The following is a 22,191-nucleotide window of genomic DNA, read 5'->3' on the forward strand; positions in this document are numbered from 1 at the left end:
ATCAGCAGAACCTGCCTAGTTCATTGCAGCAGAAGTTTCATGTCACTACCAAGATACTGAAAATTTTCCTTTGCATGCCAAGATTAATATTAAAAGCTTTTGATTTCATCTACATACCAATGAGATGAAAAAAAGGTGACCTGATTGTTTTAGGGCATGTGCTGCTAATCCCCTGTGGTTCTGTAGCTGCTGTGTGGCTATAAAAATTCAGATAAGTTAATCACCAAGTTTAAAAGATCATGTAGGCATTCAACAGTTTAAAATTTTGAGTATTTGGAGTATTTGAGTGAAAATATCCAAGACATTTTTAAGAATTAATTTTGCATAGCATCTTTAGGAAAAACACCTAAGCTCATATGCTTAAGTCTAGGGTCTTGCTTTAAAAACTTTCATAAAAATGTAATTTTTAATTAAATACTTCTCACTGTTAACCAATAAAATATTTACACTGAGCCTACAAAGTTGCACAGACATATATATTTTGATTTTAACATATTCTATTGCACATTCCTTTAGAACTATCCAGTGAAGAGTGAGTCCTACAGTCTCCCTCTGGACTTTCAGCGTTTAGACAAGTGATCTCCTTAGCATCCTCTCTTAGTCAGCAGCACAGAAGAGCCTGAATTAGCTCAGCTCATCTTATATCTGAAGCTGCCTGCAACCCTCCACTGCCTGTAGTGAACCAACTACTTTCTTTGGTCCCAAGGGAAATCCCTTAGGCAAGTGCTTAAATAAAGCACCAATTTTAGACCCTGATTAAAGACAGGATGCAGGCTAGCTCTGGTTCTGATTAGATTCTGGTATCTCAAAACAATTAATATACTGAGTTTTCATGAATGCATTGAATTTTCCCAGTATCACAGCCGAGCAATTGAGAGGAGTGCTTTGTCGAAAGTTTTTCCTATGGTTAAAATCATAAAGTTAATTCTAAGGAGATGGAAATTACTTAAACAATGTCATAGTTTTTAGACATTTTTGCTATGCCAAGGCAAAATTACAGATTTGCATTAGAAAGTTATTAATTTTGCAAAATCACAGGATAATGGTGTATTTCTTTGACATAAGAGGACCTGATACTAATTTACTTGAACTGATTTGTTTTAGTCTTACATTGGTTTAATTTACTAGCTTTAACTCATGATAATACATTTTATAGTAATTAAAACTATATGCAGCAAAAGACAACGAAGCTTAAAGTTATATGTTTACCTTTAGCTGCCATTAGGGCTTATGGCTCATTGAACTTACTCCAAATATACAACCAAGCTTCCAAGTCTAAGAGAGCATTATCCCAAGATTAACAAAGGCACTTTCAACTTAGCTTTAAACCTCAGACTAAACAGTGTAATCAAAACATTTTGCCGTTAGCAAATTCTTTCCCAAAGTCCAAAACCAATGAAATACTGAAATTTCAATCACTTGCATCTTTTGACCTAAACAGCAGCTTTCCACTCCCTGGCTGAACAAAAACATTCAAGGGTGCACTTTCAGTGTGTCAGATGGAGATGATGGTGCCCACTTCTTCCATTAGCAGGCTCCTGGTGCTATGAAGAAGTGTACATAAGCCTCCAGGTTCCACTGTATAGTCAATCAGAATGCAAGAAAATGCCTTCCCCATCAACTGAGCAAATGAGAGAGAAGAGATGCAGACAGAGCAAAAAGCTCAGATAAAAATTGTGTTCAAAAATAGATATTGAAGAAATTTCACTGTAGGTCTACAGCAGACATTACACAAAGGAGATAAATATCTTCAGCCCTCATGTCCTGCCTTGCAGTGCACTGAATATGGGATGGCCGCCAACTAAATATGGGGGCTTTCAGCCCAAATACAAAGTGCATCAGTTAACAAGTAGGTTTTCAGTCTGGGTATTCTTTCTGCTATATCAATATCTTTTTGCTGTATCAGTATCTTCCAGATTGTACCCATATTTTGAAATCAAGTTCTTCCTGTGTATTTAACAATAACAATTATTTTTTAAAAATTACCATGTTTTCCTTAAGAACAATTTTTTTTTTTACCTTTTACAGATCAGAGTAGTTTAAGAATCAATTCTTTCTTTTTCAGGAGCCTCAACTAAAACCTATAATCAAGTATTCAATCAAAGGATTAAAAGGGTGAATTTTACACTCACTGTAAGGGTTAACATTGAGGCAAATAAAAATAAATAGATTTGTATGCAGATATTAGCTCAAACAAGCATATGAACAATCAAGTAAAGATACTTGTTCATGCTTGCAGATACAATCACCTCCTCCTGGCCCTTTTTATGCAGCTTATAAAAGCAATTTGATTTGAAACTTCTGACAGTACAGTTCTACTACTGAATTTTAAGAGTTCATCACAAAAGAACAAAAAAGTGCCCCACCAGCATCCCACTTTCCCCCCCAAATCTAAACAGAGAGATCAACATTTCATGTAAATTTGATTAGCATTAGCATAACAAAGCAAGTCTAAATCCTGCAAGCTTAAGACCCAAACAACTTTATGTTCAAGAGGTGTCTGGATCTGGCACTGGGTTATCTGATTTAGTCATTTAGGGGCTACAGTGTTGGGTTGATGATTGGGCTGGATGATCTTGAAGGTCTTTTCCAAAACTGGTATTTCTATGATTCTATAACTTTTGTCAGGTAAAACTGTCCAACATACTGAATTTTCAGTCCTCAGATTATTTTCTAAAGCAGCCCAGGAAGCCACTCTGCCAAACGTTCTTTTCTCAGCATGGTTTGACAGCATTTGATTACAGGAGAAACTTCAAACTTCATTAATCCAAGCCGCTATTAGAGGAAACAGGTCAAATCAGACCTTATTTTTCTTCCATCAGAAAGTACAACTTATTGGTGATTTTATAACAAATTGGATCCTTTCTGGTTTTGTCTCTAAATTTCCATGGTAATTCAACACACACTGGGAGGAAAACTAAGCATACAATACACAGTAAGTAAATAAATCATATCTATATGCAGTTGAATAGTGCAGTTTAGGTTAAAAAAACCCCAAAACACTATAGTGCACAAACACTGAAACTCAGACTCCACTAGCAAACTTGCCTGATAAACTCCACCATGTAGTACTGGATGGGAGAACTTCCTTCACTCACTCCAGGCTTCCAGGACAATGCAACTTCTGAATCAGAAACCACCATGACCTGGGGCTGATAGGGTGGCGCAGGAGGCATGCACTTATCTAAGAAGAAGTGCAAAGGAGTAGTTTTAGAGAAGCAGCTGGCTTGCTACACACAATACCCAACACCCACAGACTTGGAAATCAAATTCATAGGCTTCTCCCCTCATGCTATTGCCCCTCTAAAACCCTACATATGTGGAAAAGTACCAGTGAAACACCATGATATTGCACATGGCAGAGTTTAGGTGTGAGTGCTACAGACATCTGCCCTTCCAGTTTTGCAACAGAGCCCTGCAGGCAGAATTACCTTGGGATAAAGTTGTGACCTCCCTGGGCATGCTGGGCTGTCCTTTCCCTGCCCAGCCATACGCTCCAATGCTAACGCGATGTGGAGTGCCTGGCTTCAGGTCGCCAATAACAACATCCTGCCAAGTCAAGAGCAGACAAGCACGTTGTGATAGCAGTTCCATGTAACTGGGGATGGTGCTGTGAGCTGGGACTCAGGGATCTTACATGGTGTTTTCCCTGTTCTCTCCTTGGAAGATTGTCCCCTGCCCAGTACAGCTCAGAAACAACAAACACAAATAGAATCATGTTTCCTCTCAAGCTGCAGCTTCATCCCAGGGGAATCCACAAGGTTGACCTGGACCCATTTCTCAGCATAACTTATAAGGTTGCAGATATTTGCATTTTATATCCAGCTTTTTCACTGGTGAAGTCAAAGTCACATATTATTCTCTCAGTTGAGCCAACTGCTAGCATTTAGTATCAGTCTGGTGGGTTTCCCCCCCCACCCTTTTTTTTTTTTCTTGTTTTTATTTCTCTTTTAAATTCAGAGGCCATAAAACCTCCTGAGAGTGAAGCAATTTGATGCAGTGTGAACTGATGATCCTTAATTTCTCACGGAGCAGAGCCCTATCCCATCATCTCTCACAATTTTATGAGCTCAGCTAACAGCCTTGACTTGAAGTAAGCATTTTCCTTATTTGTCCTTCTGCCACAAACACAGAAAGATTAACCCACAGACAACTACTGTAAAGGAGGCAATGCTCAGCTCCATATGAAGAGCTTGGGCTGATGAATACTCTTTAGAGGAGCCTGTTCAAATCTCCCAGAAAACAGAAAACATCACCAAAACATTACATTCCATCACTGGCTGCTTCACATAGCATGGACCAGCCTCAGACATTTAGATCTGATCTTTAGTGGAGAGTGCATACATATGTAAAGAAATTGAGTATTCTTTACCTGCAGCCTACCTGGAATGTCTATGTTAATCCCAGAATTATGAATTTGACAGCATATACAAGGAAACAGAAATATCAGGTTCTATACCACAGACTGTTCTAGTGTGAAAAATAAGCACTTTTTAAAAACCTGTTTTACAGCTATTATTCTTCTGGTTTTCATTCTCTGATATTAAACACATTAGTCACAGTGCATTTGAAAATGCAGAGTTCTCCTTTTTCTTCATGTTGGAACAGAATTTAAATCTGCACTTCCAGTTACATTAAAATAGTAAACAATCCCCAAATTTTATTAACTGCTAAATTTCCTTTTGATGGTCTTTTGGAAAAAAAACACTTCCTCTCTACTCTTTGGGGAACTTACATTATTACTACAACATTGTTCAGCAACATCCTGCCATCATTCATTTCTCTGGACATGGTTTTGGAGCTCCAACACTGATTTCCTATTAACATGGACCACCTGACCACTGTCATGTTTTTCCATCATTCACCCTTGATCTGCTCGAATGATCTGGATAGGTCTGAGATGAATCTGAGATTATAACAATGCTGGAATAGTAACTGTCCAGAGAAAGGCAGCAAGAATGCTCACTCTGAAAGATTAATCTGGGTCTTTCAGTCTCATAGCTGAAGGGACTGAGGTCTTTTACAATGTGATCTGAGAACCCAGTTGCTGAAAACCATGACCTCCTCCTGGTGACAGAATTGATGCCCCTGCTCCTGCCTTTCTATCCTCCATGACATACGTACTGTCTGTCTGCCCTTAAACTATGTGCATTTTTTTTCCTGACAGTATTCCTCTTTATTACACTCATGCTTATGAGGAAAAATCCTTCATTATCTGCCTTATTGTTTTCACACTATTCAGGAACTTGGCCCTTGGAGAGAGTTAGATATTCATGTATGTGTCTCATATTATTACCTCCAGACTCAAGTCTACAATAAACTGAACAGAGAGAATTTCTTTGAGTGCTGGCCAGTCAAGATCAAAGCCCTGATATCTACTAAGGTATTCAGCAAGTTCAACGTGTGTGCCCTCAAAACCTCAGCAAGGTGTACTCATGCTTTATACACATGGCTACCTGCCTCCTTCTGGCAGTGCCATCTCCATGGGCACAGCCCTGGAACACACAGTGGGTATCTCTGAAACCAAACATCTAATCTTCAAGGATCAGGATATCAGTGAATAAGTAAAAATTCAGGACACCATCAAGCTACCCTGACCTGTGGCAATGTCAAGGAATACCCTCCTCACACCAGGAACACTTTCAAATCAGATCCTGGAAAAGAAGCACAGTTCCTCGTGTCCCACTGTCCAGTAGTCTGGGAGTACATATTTAATTTATTTTTTTGCTTGTCTTTAGAAGACATGTCTTAAACCCAAGTTCTGTCCCTCTCAGAAGAGACAGAGTGGCCTCATAGATAAAAAATTAGGTAGTATGTGGAAGAGCTATCTCTATCATTTTTTTAGTCCCCTCTCCACTCAGATTAGCTCTATATTTTGAAGCCTGATGCCCCAAACTCAACACTCAATTGCTGATGATGCTTCAATAGTCACCAACCTCACTTTCTTGCCTTGCACGACTCTCTTGCTAAAATCCTGATAAATGACATTTGATATTCTCATTACAATCTCACATTGTTGAATGGGGTGAGGCAATGTGATGCCTTTTCTGTGGTAAGGGAGCCAATTTCACATTGATTATCCTATATATCCCTCCCTGCCCTGCCACACAGCTTGCCTGCCCTGCGAGTATGTTGAAACTGTGAGGCTCAGTAAGCTGCCTCCCAGAAACCAGGATTACAAATTGTTTTCCAGAAGAATGTCTGTTTTCTGTTTTTGTTTTAATCCAAAATCCATCAGACTCTGGATTGCAGTACAGCTGCAGGAACGGAGCTGATTTTAATGACACTCTCTCCCCTGGCAACAATTCCTTCCCTGAACTACTGGTCTCAGCTGGTCACTTCCCATTTTGTACTGGTATGTTTAGTGATTTTACAGGGAGCAATATTGCTCTCCAGGGCTCTGTGCCCAACCTAAAACCTCCCACCTTTAAAGCCTACTAATTTTTATTGATTTTTCTTGTTTTTTATGTGTACTGGAGTTCCTGAATATTATGCCCAGTTAGAACAACCACCTATACTAAATGGTACTGCATCTGCACTTCCCCTGGCTGCTGTCACTTACATAATCTCTACTTTACAGTACAGATGATATAATACACAATAATATACTATCCACTTTGCTAACACACAGACACATGAACAGAAACAGGCAGCGCAAATCAGCTCTTGCTGCTACAGCAGTCCCACGTGGCCCAGAGAAGCCTCCAAGAAGGAAGCAGGGTGATACCCAGCACCAGGAGAGGAGTGATGGAAACATTAACTATGCAGACTTAACCACAAAACTATTGCAGATTTCTGTTGAGTTTGGTATGAATACAACAAAAAGCATTTCATCGAGAACACCACTTCCTGGAGGATTAATGACAGCTGGGAGCTGATTAATCCCAGCTATTCATATTTCTCCACAAGTATCCCTCAGAAGTGTTATTTTTATCAAGCAGAAAAAAAGTGCCCAGCATGGAAGCTCAATTCTGAAATGCCATAATCCAGACTCAGCTCAGCTAGGATCGAACCAGATAGTCCTGGTTCAAGTGCATCCTGAGGACTCAGCCTCCAGTAGTCCAACCAAACTCCCCTTATTTCAGACCACAAAAGCTCTGTGAGCATCACCAACCATGTGTGATTTCTCTATTCCTAAAATAGCTCTCAGAAAACAAAAGTCTGCAGGAGGCTGTTGATGCTAGGGATTTCAGTTAAACACTGAAATTGCTGTCCTTTCCCCATCCAAACCCAAGCACCTCCTGCTTGCTTCTTGCTCACAATAAACCAAATCTGTTTACTGCTCAGAGGAAGTAGACTGGACTGAGTGCAGGACTGGAAATAATAAATCTGATTAATTCACCAGCTGCAAAGCCATTAAGAGAGTTGGTATTTCTTTCAAACTTGTTTTATACTAGTAGCTAGTCTCCCACTCCTTCCTCCTGGGCGTTGCAAGGCTGGCCTCTTCCTGTGCTTCTCCTCCTCCTCCTTGGCTCTCTCTGAACTGGCTTAGGTTTTTCCCTCTTCATCTCCTCTCCAACTGCCAGACTTTGTTCTTCCCTTCTACTGTCTGTCTGACTACTTGATCATCCCCATCATCTCTAAATCCTCACTGCCTGAATATATCTCATTTTTTACACAAATTTACTCCATCAAAACAAGGCATCCATAAATACCTCTGGTTACTGAGAAAAAGGTTTATCCATAGCTAAAAAGGGAGCTACTTTGCCTACAGGCTCCTTTGCTACCTTATTCACCTGTGGATTTTGAGCTTTTTGAGGCTAATATCTGCTACATTTTGACCACAAAAGATCATGTATAAGTGCTACATAGAATCAACATTTGAGATCAACTTTTGTGTGTGAGTCTGTGAACAGACCAAGTCAGAAACATTCAATTTTCTTTTAAATCACATCTTGACTAAGTTTCATGTGAAGCAATACTTACAAAAATTGCTTGTCCTTCAAGCTGACCCTGGGAAAAAGCAAACAGGACTTGTTAAGAACTAAAATAATAAAAAGTGATGGCAAAAGCAGAATAAATAATGGGTCAGGGAATTAAAACAAGACCAATGCTGCAGCATATAGCTGTCTGTGTGGCTGTTAATCACCTGCATGAGTACTGGGATACAGACTTTCCTCTCCCAGTGATTAAGAAGTACTGCTGTTAGGATTAAGATAAAAAACCTACTAGTGTTTGATCTTTCTTGGCAGTACAAGCAAAAATAGTTTTTAAGAAACAAAAAAGGTGAGAAAGGAATACCGAGATAAAGATAAGAAGGGAGAAAATAATGCTTGGATAAAGAAATTATATATCACAATGGCAATATTGTTTTATTCACTGTGATCCCAGAATCCTGCAGAAGTCAGAACTGACAACCAGAGTGATGGAAACCTGCAGGAAATCTGAGTATCCTCCTCACTCACACTTCTAGTGAGTAAATGGGGCAGAAAAAGGGAAGGAGGAAAGAGAAGGGAAAAATGAAAAAAAAAAAAAAAAAACCAAAGCAAGAATGCAAAGGAGATATAAAACAAAAAACATAACTTTAAAAACAATGAACAGCAATGACAAAAAGTAGTCCTTTCAAGAACAAAATAACCACCAGCAGCTGGGGGAATCTTCTAGAATATGAACTTGCAGAACTGCAACTAAAGCAGCCATATTTCAGGAGGCCACAGTCTCACACAGAAGCAAAAACACTCTGTGTTAACTCACACAGCTGTGTCAGATACTGCAATACACATACAGTGATAGTGCAGCTCTCCCTCATAGATTCATGCAATTCCACCCCTTCCATGTGTGAAAATGCATGCATTTAAGATTAAAAGTTCTATTTTAGTAGATTTACTGACAAAGGCCAGTACTAGGAAGCTGAGAGCAATTTCCAATAGTTTTACATGATAAAACAGTAAGACAAGAAGGAGAAAAAGTGCGTCACTCAAACACAAAAACATTGTGATTTCCTTTTGCTCAATACCCAGAGCAGATCTGGGGCTTGTATTCTCACCATATTTTGTCAACATAGACAAAACTACAAGGAGACAGTTGCAAGTTTCCACTTGCATGTTCTGCGCCAGTGTTCTGATTGTTGATGAAAAGAAATACTCACCATGCTAATCATATCCAGACTCAGGGGAACATCATGTGAGAGCTGTTTAACTGCTTTGTCACCTTCAACTTCTGAGTAAAAGACCTTGGGAAGAAGATATAGTCAAACCAGTTACAGCAATAACTCAGTATTTCAGAACAACTTACGAATGAGTGCACCATTGCATCATTGTCACATTGAGGATAGAATTTGAGCCCATGATCCCCTGCCTTTTCAAATGCAGGAAAAGCTGAAGTCCTTTAATATTCCTTACATATTTGCTAGAAGTTGTCAGTGTGACCAAAGGACACCATCACACAGTGTATACACTTACCTTATGTGAAACACAGTTGTAGGGCTTGTAGCACAGGCCTAAGCTGTTTCATTGTGCATCATTCTTCTGTGGTTAACACGGACAGCTGAAGAGTTGTGGGACTAGTCTGCACTACACAGACACCTTACTTCATGTAAGAAAAATGTTGACATTCCATGATTATGACATTATAAAAATTGCTCAATCATAAAATGTCTCTCCATGTCTGTTGCCATGTACTGGAGACTAATGAGACAGACAATCTGCTTTGCTGTGCACATAGACCCAGAGATGCTAGAGGATCAAGATACTACAGTGAAGGCATTTTGGGTAGAGCACTACTGATGCTGCCTGTCATTTGTTTTATGATCATGCCACACACCAGCTCAAGGCTTAAAAAAACAAGTGGAGCTCAGATGCTTGATCTGCATGCATGAAGAATGACCACTGTTTATGACTTAGGCCACTTACTCCCTGCACCTCTGTTTTCACAGAGAAGGGTGGACCCAGCTACACACAGAGCCAAATGAGGCAGCTCCTGGCCACAGCAAGTGCTTTTTGGAGTTTTAGACTACTATATGCTAGTTCATAGCACTTTCATAACAATAAAATTAATTCTGCAACTGGGCTGCACTAGTGTCATTTACAAGACTGTGGGATAAAGAAGCATGTGTACCAGAAATACCTATTGCAAGGAATTTTTTATCTTAGTGTACTTTAATAATAACATACTCAGTAGTATTCTGCTTTCCACCTTTTTACATAAAACTGAATTTTGGGTATTTTATTCCTGGAAATTTCAAAACTATCCACAGAAAATGCTAATAACAAAAATTGCTATTCAGTTTTTGTTGTTGTTGAAGGGGAAAGCAACACATTTTAGTCAACATCTCGCACCTTTGGTGCTAATTTCTCACTGATTCAGTTGCATTTTGGGACTGAGTTTCATTGCCATGGAATACCTGTTAAAACAATACCTAACACAAATGAATGAATGGCATGTTCGTGCTCACTGTTTTTCTTCTTGCACACTAAAATACAGTAACCAGTTTAGCCTAGCCCTTTTCTTTTGCCCTATAGGCAGAAAGTAACATGGCAGAGGCTTGATGGGGGTCAGAGACTTCCCAATAAAATTGCTGAGTATAGCAGGAAAACATTCAGCTTCTTTAACAGAAACTGACTTCTGAGGTAGGGGGTAATAAAACAAAAGCCCTTTTGATATTTGTGGCTGCAGGTGGGTTCCCAGGGATTCTAGGCAGTACAGTACCTATCCAGGAAGACATTCCATGAAACAGTCCTTCCCTTGTACCTGCTGCAAGTCTGGGAAGTTTTAGAGACTTAGTTTGAAAGCATATTCCTGCTAAAGTAATCCTCAGGCTGGAAGTACAAGTCAAAGGATGTGCATGGCTCTCACTTGCACAGTGCAATATTGACCTACTCTGCTCTACTTTACTGTTTTATCAGAGAACACTGATACCCTTGCAGGAAAACCACAACAGAAAAGTAATCTATATCCACTGCAGGCCCTTGGAATCCAACCCAAATTCCCATCATAGGTTGTTTTTTAAGGTTACAGCTCAGTCCGCTCAAGCCCACTGTCCCCTGGCCGCTTTCTGGGCAGTGGCACTGTTTGTGAGGAGAAGGGGCTGTCCTGCTGGTTTCAGGGTGTGCAGCCTGAGGCCAGGCAGCAGCACAGAGCATCACTTACCGTGTACCCTGTGATGGTGCTCGCGTGCTGCTTTGGCATCTTCCACTGCACGCTGAATGCTGTGCAGTTCAGTGAATCCAGCAGAATATCCAGAGGAGGCCCCAGCCTTTCTGCTAAAAACAAAATGGCATTGTATAAGGAGCCATAGGACAAAACCCCTCTCCTTTAGCTGCCTGGCAGGTATGTCTTTGAAGAATAGGCGTGTGTTGCCCTCACTCCAAACTATCAAACACACCCCACTACTCAGATTTGACTTGGGTCCCCCTTTTCCCTCTCCACTTCTGACTTACAAGGTAGCAGTGGAACACCAGGAGAGGGAGTCCTCTTCTTAGTGGGTAAGCTGTTTCTTAGCTTAGGAGCACCCAATGCTTCAAGCAATGCCATTGAACAGCTCATAGGCTTTTAAATATATTCCTGAAATGCTGGATACTACCCAGGACCCAAAGACAGGGACAGTCACACATTCATACTGCTTGTACAGTACAGCTGTGGCACAGATTCAGACTACTGGGAATGTCTCCCAGGAATGGTCTGGAAGACAGCACTTCTCACACACCACATCTGTAAGTCAGTATGGACATCTTTGGGGAAGGAAAGTGTGGAAAAGAGCCAAACCATGCCATGTTCCCTGGGCCCTTACCCATTTTCTTCATTAGCATGGACTTAGTCCCATGGATTCCTGCTTGGTCTGGGGCTCTGAACACAGCATGTGCTACCTCCTATGCTCACCTTCTGCCCTGTACTCAGCAGTAGCTGGAACTACACACCACCTGCTGCCTAAAGGAGTGGCAGGGATGAGCAGCCAGGGCTGGTGTATCAGTGTCCATTTAAGAAGCATTTCACATTCAGAAAACAGCTTTCCAATCTTCACAACACCCAATGAGGCAGATTAGCATTTCAGCTGCATTAGTAATAAGGAAGAAAGAATATCCTCTGAACATTCACTCTTAACATATTCATAGCATCCTTGTGTTACTTTCTGGAGAAGCTCTACGAGACAAATTTGCTGGAAGGCATAGTTGCCGAAATAACGAATTTTCTATTCTGAATGCACTATAGGCCAATAACATTATTTACTGAAAGTATTTGGTGAATAATTTCGAACAACAAATAAATTTGAACAAAATGCAATCCATTTGTAGACTGTCTGCAAACAGAGACACAACATCTGTTTAATAAAGAGCCAAATAATGAATTATTCACTTAGCCCTAGAAAACACTACTATCTCCAGGTTGCAGATGATGAAAGAGACACAGAGAGCCAAACAGTGACCTCAGTTATACTGGCCTATAAATTGTCACTGTGGAGTAAATACAAAGCCCTGGACTATGCCAGGGAAAACAAGAGCAAGGAGGCAGAGAGGCCTATATTTTTTTCCTCCCTGTTTAGTTCTTCCTAGAAGTTAGGGAATTCCCCGAACACAACAGGGATATGGCTGGGTGCTTGCTTGGGAACCAGGCGTAAGCACCATCAGCCCTAGCACTGTCTTTGCAAGCAGCTTCAGGTGATGGCCAGCGCTCACCACACCACTGCATCCTGTCCTCTCTGAGACAGAGCCGTGCAACAGGCAGGCACGTGGCACTCACACTGCAGGGGACCTGTTGCCTCATTCCCAGACCAGGAGCCAAGAGGAAAAAGAAAGCCAGTGGCAGCTGTGACCCATGCACAGAGTTATTTCCTGGGGAGGCTAGATGGCAGTCCCAGAGTCCTCTGCTGTCACCACTCCTAGCCTGACAGCTCAGTGATGTGCATCTGGGGATTCAGAGTCACTTCTTGTTGCATTCCGGGTTGTCAGAATTTCTCACAACCTGGCAGAAAGTAAAAAATGTCCACTTCTGGACTGAACTTTCCCTTTGCAGCCATGGCAAACTGATGGCAGGATCTGACACAAGCATTCTTTATGGCACAGAGCTGCAGGAGATGTCATGGCTTTTGAACAACCATATCAAAGCGGTTTGTCAGCTGACCACAACTGCTGCAGCACATGTCACTGCTCTACTGACAAGCCATTTTGAGATAAATCTGAGCTTAATGTATTTTGCATGATTTTACAGAGCATCATGTATTATGCACACTAAACACAGATATTGAAGCTGGTCTAAACATTTATGTCTTTATGTCAAATGTCACGTTTAGACTATTAAAAATAATAAAAAGTTTTCAAGGGTAAAACTCTTGGGGTATTTGTAGTTCCTCCTACAACTGGGGTCAGAAATACCTCTTCTCAAAACTCAGCGTGAAACCTTTGTTAATCTGGTAGCACCAGCCACAAACAGAGCCTCGTCCCCTCTGCACCCTGTGGATTGGGAATCTGCAGACAAGTGAGACATATCCACTCCTTGTACATGCTCTGAAGATCTGCCTGAGTGATGATCCCCCTGCCAGTGCCCTCTGCAGTTGGGTCAGTGAATACTTAAGAAGGCATGGAGATTTGCTCTGATTATAAAGAACAAGGAGCCAATTTATATAAACAATAAAATTTAACACGTTTTGTGCAAACACAGTCGTTCTCCTTTCTGGCCCATCAGGCACAGAAAGTTCAATTCTGTCCAAAATTCTTTTATGGTAATGGAAGCAATGATTCCAGTGCCATGCAAAGAAGCCATTAATCAAGGGGGTGCACTCTCACACGTATTATGTCTATACACTGCAAAACTATATCAAACACAAGAACTTAATGAGGATTTAGCCTCATTAGATAAACAATGTTGAGCTGACAATGTTGTGCTTACTTTTCTGCTTACATCTACTTTCCTTCCCATCTATACATCTTTGGCTCTGTACTTCTAAAAATATGCAAAAACCACCAAACCAGTAAAAAAGTCATCAAACAAGCTCTCCAAGTAAGCTGAAGAATACATAAGAGATAGAGTAAATTTTGCCCTTTCAAAATTACCATTATTTAAATTTCTGCTTCACAAAAGCAAATCAAATTAAAAATTGTGAAAATGCTTATTATGCCTTCAATACAAGTGTCACTTCCATTGTGGCTCTCACTGCTACATACAGCAGCCTCTGCCCATATATTAAACACCCATGGGCTACCATCAGGGTGGTCACAGGCTAAATGTGTGCCTCCTGGGAATAGTCCCCAGCCTGGGCCCATCAATGGTGTTATCCTTTACTGCAATGAAGAGATGAAATTCTTTGCTGTGAGGGTGGTTAGGCACTGTCAGAAGTTCCCAGAGAGTTTGTGGATGTCCCAGCCTTGGCAATGCTCATGGCCAGGTTAGATAAGGCCTTGAGCAACCCAGTCTAGTCGGAGGTGTCCCTATGGCAAGGGGATTGGGATTTGATGGTCTTTAAGGTCCCTTCAATCCCTTAACATTCTACCATTCTATGATTCTATGTACCAGTGCCTCTGGGTGCTCCTTGCCATCACTGAATCCACCAGTAGAAATGTCACTTCCACATCTGCCCTGTGATTTCGTGCAGTTACCTTGAGCACACACCTTGAGTAGAAACATTTCCAGTGAATCCACCCTCTGCTCCCAGGCCAACCATGCTGGCCTTGTGCAGGGCTCAGGAGCAGCCACTTCATCTGGATCCTTTCCTCCAGCTACTGCGAAAAAACTGCTTATGCAGGAAGCTCTTCCTTCCTTCCTTCTAGTCCTGGACTGAAACGTAAATCTTACTACAGTATCTTACTACAGTGATGAACAGTTGTGAGAAAAAAACTCAACTTCAAACCAAATACATTTCTAATGTTCATAAGCTTCACATTTGAAACACTTTGGATGAATTGGATAAAGCTCATCCCTACTGGTATATACTACTACTACTACTACTACTACTACTATTACTATTTTAGAGCAAATTTCAAAACTGATTCAAATTTTAAATTAGATTAAAAGTATTAGTGATTGCAAACAGTTCTAATCTTAAATACCAATCAATTGAATCTCTGAAAGGATTTGTGTTAGAAATTTTTCTTTTAGAATTTTAATCATATTTTGAATTTAATCTTTTCTTTTTAGATGTTGTTGCTGTATCAAGGCATAGAGGTAGTCACAGGTACTTGCAGATCCTGAAACAACATGCAAATTCACTGATACAATCCACATGCAATAATACAGTAATACATTTAAGGGAAAATAGATGGTTAATTTCATCTTTATGAGTTTGTAGTTTAGAAAATCAAAATCTTTATACTACATTTTCTGTACTACTCTTAACAAGACAGCATAAGCCAATGAAAGGAGATAAGCATTTCACTATTTTACTGGGTAACAGCCTAAGAGGTACTGACTGAAGGGCTCCTTATTTTCTAGGTTGATGTGGAACCTGAAAAAGTGCATCACTCAAACACAAAAACATTGCGATTTCCTTTGTGTCTCCCATTTGTGTCCCGTGAAACAAGTGAAACTTGTTGATGAAATGCTAGCTGTCACTAATAACATGTCACAATGTAAGAAAAGAGGAATTAAAAAAGAAAAACAATTCAAACTAATTCTAAATTGAAGATTTCAGAAAAAAAAACACTTTCCAGAAAGACCTCTGAATTTCTTCTGTTTGAAACATTATTAGTGTTCACCAATTCACAAAAAAAACCTCCCTATGAATTTTATTAAAATAGCATTTTATCATTGCAATAGCTGTTTTCAAGGGAAAAAAGCTTGTCCACTCCAAGAGGTGAAACTGAAACTCTCTCACTGAAATATTGTTGAAATTCTTATTAATTAAGCAATAAACAGTGATAAGGTCTTTTGCTTCCTTTATTTTACAGACTGAAAGTTATGCAAACACCACAGTGGAAGGAAGGCAACATGACAAACTGAAGAGTTCAGGAAATTCTAAATTAAAAAAGTATGCCATCTTTAAATTTCTTTGAAGCCTTTTCCAGCTCCCACTGCCCAGCAGCAGTACGTAAGAGAGCAGGAATTTTGCAGCCACAACAACTACAAAGGACAAGGATTTGAAACTGGAAAGTCTTAGCCAGCCTGTCCTGGTTCTGCACCCAGAGCAGCAGCATCCACACACTGAAAATCTTGATAGTTGTTTCCCTGAATGAATCACCTACCACTGCATCAGATCCTGCAGCACAGACGGCAGGTAACATGGCTCTAGAGAGGCACCATGGTTTTTGATTCAAACCACAGTTCACAAATTTGGAGAGACTAACCTGACCTTCATTAGTCCTTTTAAAATACTGCAAAAGAAACCACAATGAAAAAAAATCTCTCAACATTTTAATAAATAATAGGCTTGGACTCATGTGATGTTTTGCTGATGTTTATATAGCATCTGTTATCTGCCCCAGGGACAACTGAGGTGACAGTCACTGGGATTTTTATAGCCCAGTGAAGGGGAATGAAGGATACAAAGCTCAGAACTTAAGCTACAGTGCAACACCGCAAATCCCATTAAGAACAAACAGGCACAATGTCACTGGTGGTTTTGTTGTGGCTTTTCCTGCTGTACCTTGGCCCTGCAGATCACTGAACAGGAAAGCAGCAAGGGGATGTTCTCTCCTTACACTCCTTCTTGGAGCAAGGCTCTGCTCCCAGGAAGGCTCCAGCTGCAGCAAAGGGAATGAGAGAGAGGTGAGGCCTGCACAATGTAACAGTGACTTCAGGACTGAAAAGGAAAACTAGTAACTACTTTTTTAAAAAAGAAAAAACTTTTGGAGAGCTATATATAAAAATTTCTGGCTATGGATGGTTATGCCCTGGACACACTTTTGAAGAATTCCTTGTGCTGAAGGTTATAAAAAGCAGGGGACATCATATCTCTGACCAAAGGTCTAGTTTGTATCTGTCTTGCCCTAGTCAAAATGAGCACATCAGGCAATCTCTAGGCAACTCTTACAGGCTTGTGTTTTTAATAATTACTGCTCAGAGGCCAGTTTGATTCACAAAAGGGTATATGTTCATACCTTGTACCTGCACCTGGATAACTTGGTGAAATATTTCACCTAATGGAAGCATTTTCCACTTCCAGAGGAAATGGAGTATAAGTACCTGTAAAAACCCCCACCAAGACACTCCACTTGCATAACTTCCAGTGCATTTCTGGAAGTCTGAGTCAAAATCTAAAGCTTACTCCGCTAAAACCAGGCTTGTGCTTTGCCCATTGAAGGTCCAATGCTGGAGCATGGCTGTCCTAGCTCCTGATATCTCTGCAGCACCTTGGCCTGGCAGAGGAAATTGGTAACCAGGTTCCTGTTCTTGGAGAAGGGATGGGACATCACTGAGACTCTCTTTTCTCTTCTCCAGCCTACAAGTTGCTTGAATGCAAAGCTCAACATTTTTCCTGGCTTGGGATTTCCTGTCTGGGCTCCAACCTGCCTTGTCCCTGCAGATGTATCCAGTGACTGACAGGCTGCAGCCAGTCCTGCCTGCTGCCAGCATACTGCCTGCCCTGCCATGGCCTGCCTTCTCGTCAGCTGCTTCAGCAGTTTTCAAATAACTTTGAAAAAATGTGTCTAAGAGATTTAACTTAAGTGCCAGAAGGTAGCTGACATCAAGCAACAGTACTTGATGTTGTAATGTTGTACACTGTCTGTGTAATAGACTTCTGCAATCATTGGGACGGGCTGCTTAGGAACCGGCATGCCAGTAGCATATCCTGGCATCTCCTCCCACCTCTTTTGTCTCATGGGTTATGCATCCAAGGTGTTAGGAAGCACAAATACTGGAGGAGCTTCATAAACCACAGCACCTCGAAAAGTAAAAAGGCCAGTGAAATTGTAAAAAATGCCAAATAACTTGAAAATTTGTTATCCCATCAATTAAAATCACTTATTTTTCAGGTGTTTGCTGTCCAAACCTTATTAACTCAATAGAACACATGGTAAAATTGTTCATGACAGTTGAAAAGTGTTCTCCTTGATGACTGGTTCACTTTATCTACTACACATTTCTTTCTTGCTGAAACCCAGAACAAAACAGCTCTTGAAGAAACATCTTACTTGGTACAAGAAAATAATTAAAGGGGAGCTTCCTGAATAGTGGTCAGATAGAAAAAAATTACAATCAGACAATCACACATGCATTACGTACACACATGCAAAAAGATTAAAGTGTAAAGAGGACAAAGCTGACCATGTGACAGGCAACAAATGTGCAGGGGGAGGATGTGACATACAGCATTTGGGTTCCCATAATCCTTCCAAGTCCTGAGTGACTGTTTTGAAGCTCATTATTCATGGACACAAATGATCTGGTCCTGCCCCAGAAAGTATCACAAAAATCAGCGTGTGGGTTTATTATCTCTGAGGTTCTGGCACAGGCCTCACAGAGACAAAGTGTAGCAACCTCCCACCAAACACTTTACACTGATCACAAAGCCAGAAAACACTCATTTCTCTGTAGAAAGCAGAGTAGTTGGTCCAGTTGGTGTTTTCAGTCTATGACAAGGTGGAGGAGAGCTCAAAGGAAGTTAAACCTGCAAGATGAAACAGATGTTTTCAGGAGATCCTCGTGACGCTCTGCAAAATCACAGAGGGAGTGAGGCTGGAAGGCACATTTGGAGATCACCTAGTCCAAACCCCTGCTCAGAGCAGGCTCAGCTGCACCAGGTTGTCCAAGACTTTGCATAAAGAGGTTTGAATATCTCCAAGGACAGAGACTCCACAACCTCTCAGGCTAAATTCTCAGTCACCCTCACAGTAAAGAAGTATTTGCTCACGTCAAAGGGAATATCCTGCTTTCCCTTTGCGTCCATTGCCTCCAGCCCTGTCACAGGGCACCACTGAGAAAAGCCTAACTCCATCTTCATTACTCTCACATACACTTGTTGATTCCTACACGTATTTTATTTCTGAAGAAAATCTGGCATCTTCTCAAGGAGCAGGAAATTCTTGCCCAGCTCAGTTCCTCCATAAGAAATTTCAATACCTTCTGCAGTCAGCAAGTCTCTCCATTCACCAGCACTATCAGTAAAACCAGAGGAAATTCTTTGTCTATACGAAGTGACTGAAATAACTGTGGTTTTTAAACCTGAATCCCTGCACTGATTTAGTGTGGGACATGGCCTGTGCATTCAAAGAACCAGTAACAAGCAGCAGGATGTGAGAGCTAAGAGACTGACAGGGAAGGACAAAACTCTCTTTGGTGCAAGAGACAATGAGACATGGAAATATATCCCAGCATAAAGAACAAATACACAGCACAGAAAATAGCACATGACCCAGGCACAGCAATGATGTCCACACAACTAGTATCTAATGCTCCCTAATCCTCTCAAAGCATTCCCTGCTCAGTGTTTCCTGCAGCCTGTAGAGTCCAACCCTTTGTCCCAAACTTCTACCAGGGCTAACTCATGCAAACCATGCGCCCTTTACTTGGCATCAGTTGGTCCAAACAACTCACTTTTTTTTCCCCTTTAAAGCCATTTTAGGTGTTGTCATGTTCTTTGTCCAGAAGTCCTGAAAGAATTGCTTATATTCTGCCGGGTTCTTCTTCCATCCTATGACCCTATAGCTCTGCAGGAGTAAACGGCTAGAAGGCCCTCATCTCACCCTACTAAGTGAGTCCTTTGGCACACACATGGACAGAGAAACAGTTCTTCACTGCAAAGTTCAGCTCTGCCATTGTGACTGATCAGTTAAGATGGGAACATTAGCAACCTGCACACCACAGGTTCATGTGGGAATGAGAACATCATGAAATGGGAACAGGAACTAAAAATGCCAGCAGGACATCAATCTCCATGCATGGCTGCAGTATCAACTGCAATGCCAACATCTCTGTAAACAATCATCTTCATAAAATGCCTTCTTATTTTTGGAAACATGTTACCTTCTCCTGTAATTGTCTAGAAAGCAGAATATGAAAGAGACCTCACATTTCAGTTCCAAGGAACAGATTTTGGCTTCTGCAATCTCTAATCAAACCACAAAAACTTTGGTTCTTGACATGTACTTTCCATCATCTACAGTTTGACGGGTTTTGTTCATAGTTTTGCTTCCTTCTTTTTTCCTAAAATTATATTCTAGTTGAAATGTTCCATGCATAAAAGCAATTAAACTTGAGTGAAATACTGTATAATTTTTGCCCTTAGGATTTTTTATCAAAAGATTTTTGAGCACAGAAACACAAAGCCAGTCTTGATTTAAAACATTGTATTAAATGGTGCAACAGTAACTCTGGCAGAGCAGAAAGATCAGAATGATTTCTATATTTGAAAGAAGTATGATCAACATTCACAGGATGTTCATTTCCCATCATTTTAGAAAGACAATTTTGCAAGTTCCAAATGTACATAAGTATTGATATATACCACCATTTTCATAGATGCCAGTGATTTTAACCTACTTTTAAAATTGAGAGAGGTGTTATGAGTAATCTGTCTTGGGATTCTTCCAGCTTCAGAGATCTTTCTGTGCAAACAACACTGGACTGACTATGAGGATGTGGCGAAACTCAGAACCACTCAGTGTCTTCTTCTCAGAACTGTTCTTGACACGGCTGCTACCTGCACTGTTATATAAAATGCGTTTATTAGCTGTAAGGTTAACATATATATGGGGAAAGACCCCAGTACCTGGGGATACACTCAGAAAGCCATGTGGTTTAGCACCTCCATATGGTTTATATTTCCTAGCTTTAAAAAATTATCCAGGATAACTTTGGCGATGCTTGAGTGAGACATCTTTTTAAGAAAAGAAAGCCAATGCATCTTGGCTACCCACCTACAGGGATCCAACCCAAGAGAAGAAAGGGTTTCTCCCATGACCACATAGCTGTCCTCTCCATTTTGAACAAATGTCTCCTTTTATCAATAATGTGTGGATTCCTTTTTTCGTTAGAGGCTAATATCCTGAGGGACTTCCCTCAACAGTAGTCTTTACTCCTGGGTGTAGCTACCCTATGTTCAGTGGAAGAACTGGCATGAACTTGGTGTATTTCACACTATACACCTCTCACCTGCAGAGTTTTATGGATCATCACACAGCATATCATTATCTAGATTTGAGTTAGGCACCTGGTTGTGCAAAAGCTTTCCCCCTAAGCCTTCAATTTTCAGTGGCTTATGCCCTCCTGAAGCAGGTATTTTCAAAGATGAATTCTGGTGTGCTTGTTCTCAGCTCAGTGGCTCTGAGAAGTCTGAAAAAGTAATGTTGATATCTTGCTGTGGTTTGGATGGTCACATTATATGAAATAACTAAGCCGGTTGTCTGTCATGTGTAAGCATCTTCATTAAAAGTAAAAAATAAAAGAAAATAAAATCTTGCCTAGCCTTATCCAAAAGTATTTCTTTTCAGCTGGAATTAGTCATGAAGAACAGGTCTGGGGATTTGTTTGGTTTGTGGGAATTTTTTTTTAGATAGATCAATTGTTTGCACAAAAAACAATTAAGAAATTTCATTCAAGATCACACATCTAACATAATCTCCTGTGTCCCTGTGATTTAGGAAGTCTTTTGTTATGCCACCATCACACTGATAGATATGGCGCTCAACTGTACACTCAATAATGAAATAATAAACTCTGCAAAGACCTACTCATGGTTGTTTGCTTAGATTACAGGTATCTTTAATATCCTTTAATGACTTTTTAATATGGTAAACTTTCTATAAGCATTTTAGAGTTTCATTTTCTTGTGATGGAAAAGTTGTGAAAAGGTCCTATCAGCCCTGTTTTGAGGACATGAAGCAATGATAGTCACCTTTTTGAAATTAATTTTATTTTCAATTTTAAAAAAGAGCATAAAAAGAGCATAAATACATATTGAAAGAGCATAAATAGAAACATGCAAAAATTTGAGTCCCAATTTAAGCATGACCTGAGGAGTTAAAAACTTCCAAGTATTCTCTCAGCTAATCAGTGAGTTTCAAGGGGCACTGAAGAGAACTCATCCACTGAAATTTTCCAGTTTAAGAAAACAAGGTACTATTCTGTTCCTCAGGATGTCTTTTGGGTGACTGACATTCAGAATCCCTGCTACTAAGTTTAAGGTGAGCATGATTGTTGGATGTGTTTGCTTCTAATAAGCTGTAAACAGTATACACTGCTGTGTCCTGTCTAGTCCAATGTCACTGAGAGAAAAAGAGGGTTTTTTTCCTCAAGATACACCAGAAGACACTGTGAAAAGACACATTATCACTCAGTTAAAGCCTGGGAGCATTGACTAAAATTGGTACAGCTATGATGAGCACC

At 40.5% G+C, this 22,191-nt stretch overlaps 1 protein-coding gene across 1 annotated transcript in view; it reads right to left on the reverse strand.

Annotated features, from left to right (window-relative positions):
- The window catches only part of EGFLAM (EGF like, fibronectin type III and laminin G domains), a 72,942-nt gene that overhangs the window by 46,214 nt on the left and 4,537 nt on the right, over nucleotides 1-22,191 (reverse strand). Inside the window, exons 2-6 of the mRNA XM_054004266.1 lie at nucleotides 11,089-11,201; nucleotides 9,089-9,172; nucleotides 7,927-7,953; nucleotides 3,432-3,549; nucleotides 3,049-3,184 (exon numbers count right to left, since the gene is read on the reverse strand). Of these exons, the coding sequence (XP_053860241.1) occupies nucleotides 3,049-3,184; nucleotides 3,432-3,549; nucleotides 7,927-7,953; nucleotides 9,089-9,172; nucleotides 11,089-11,201 (478 nt within the window). The remainder of the gene's footprint in view (nucleotides 1-3,048; nucleotides 3,185-3,431; nucleotides 3,550-7,926; nucleotides 7,954-9,088; nucleotides 9,173-11,088; nucleotides 11,202-22,191) is intronic.

This window comes from Vidua macroura, chromosome Z (assembly GCF_024509145.1).
Source record: "Vidua macroura isolate BioBank_ID:100142 chromosome Z, ASM2450914v1, whole genome shotgun sequence".
In the NCBI taxonomy this organism is placed as follows: domain Eukaryota; kingdom Metazoa; phylum Chordata; class Aves; order Passeriformes; family Viduidae; genus Vidua; species Vidua macroura.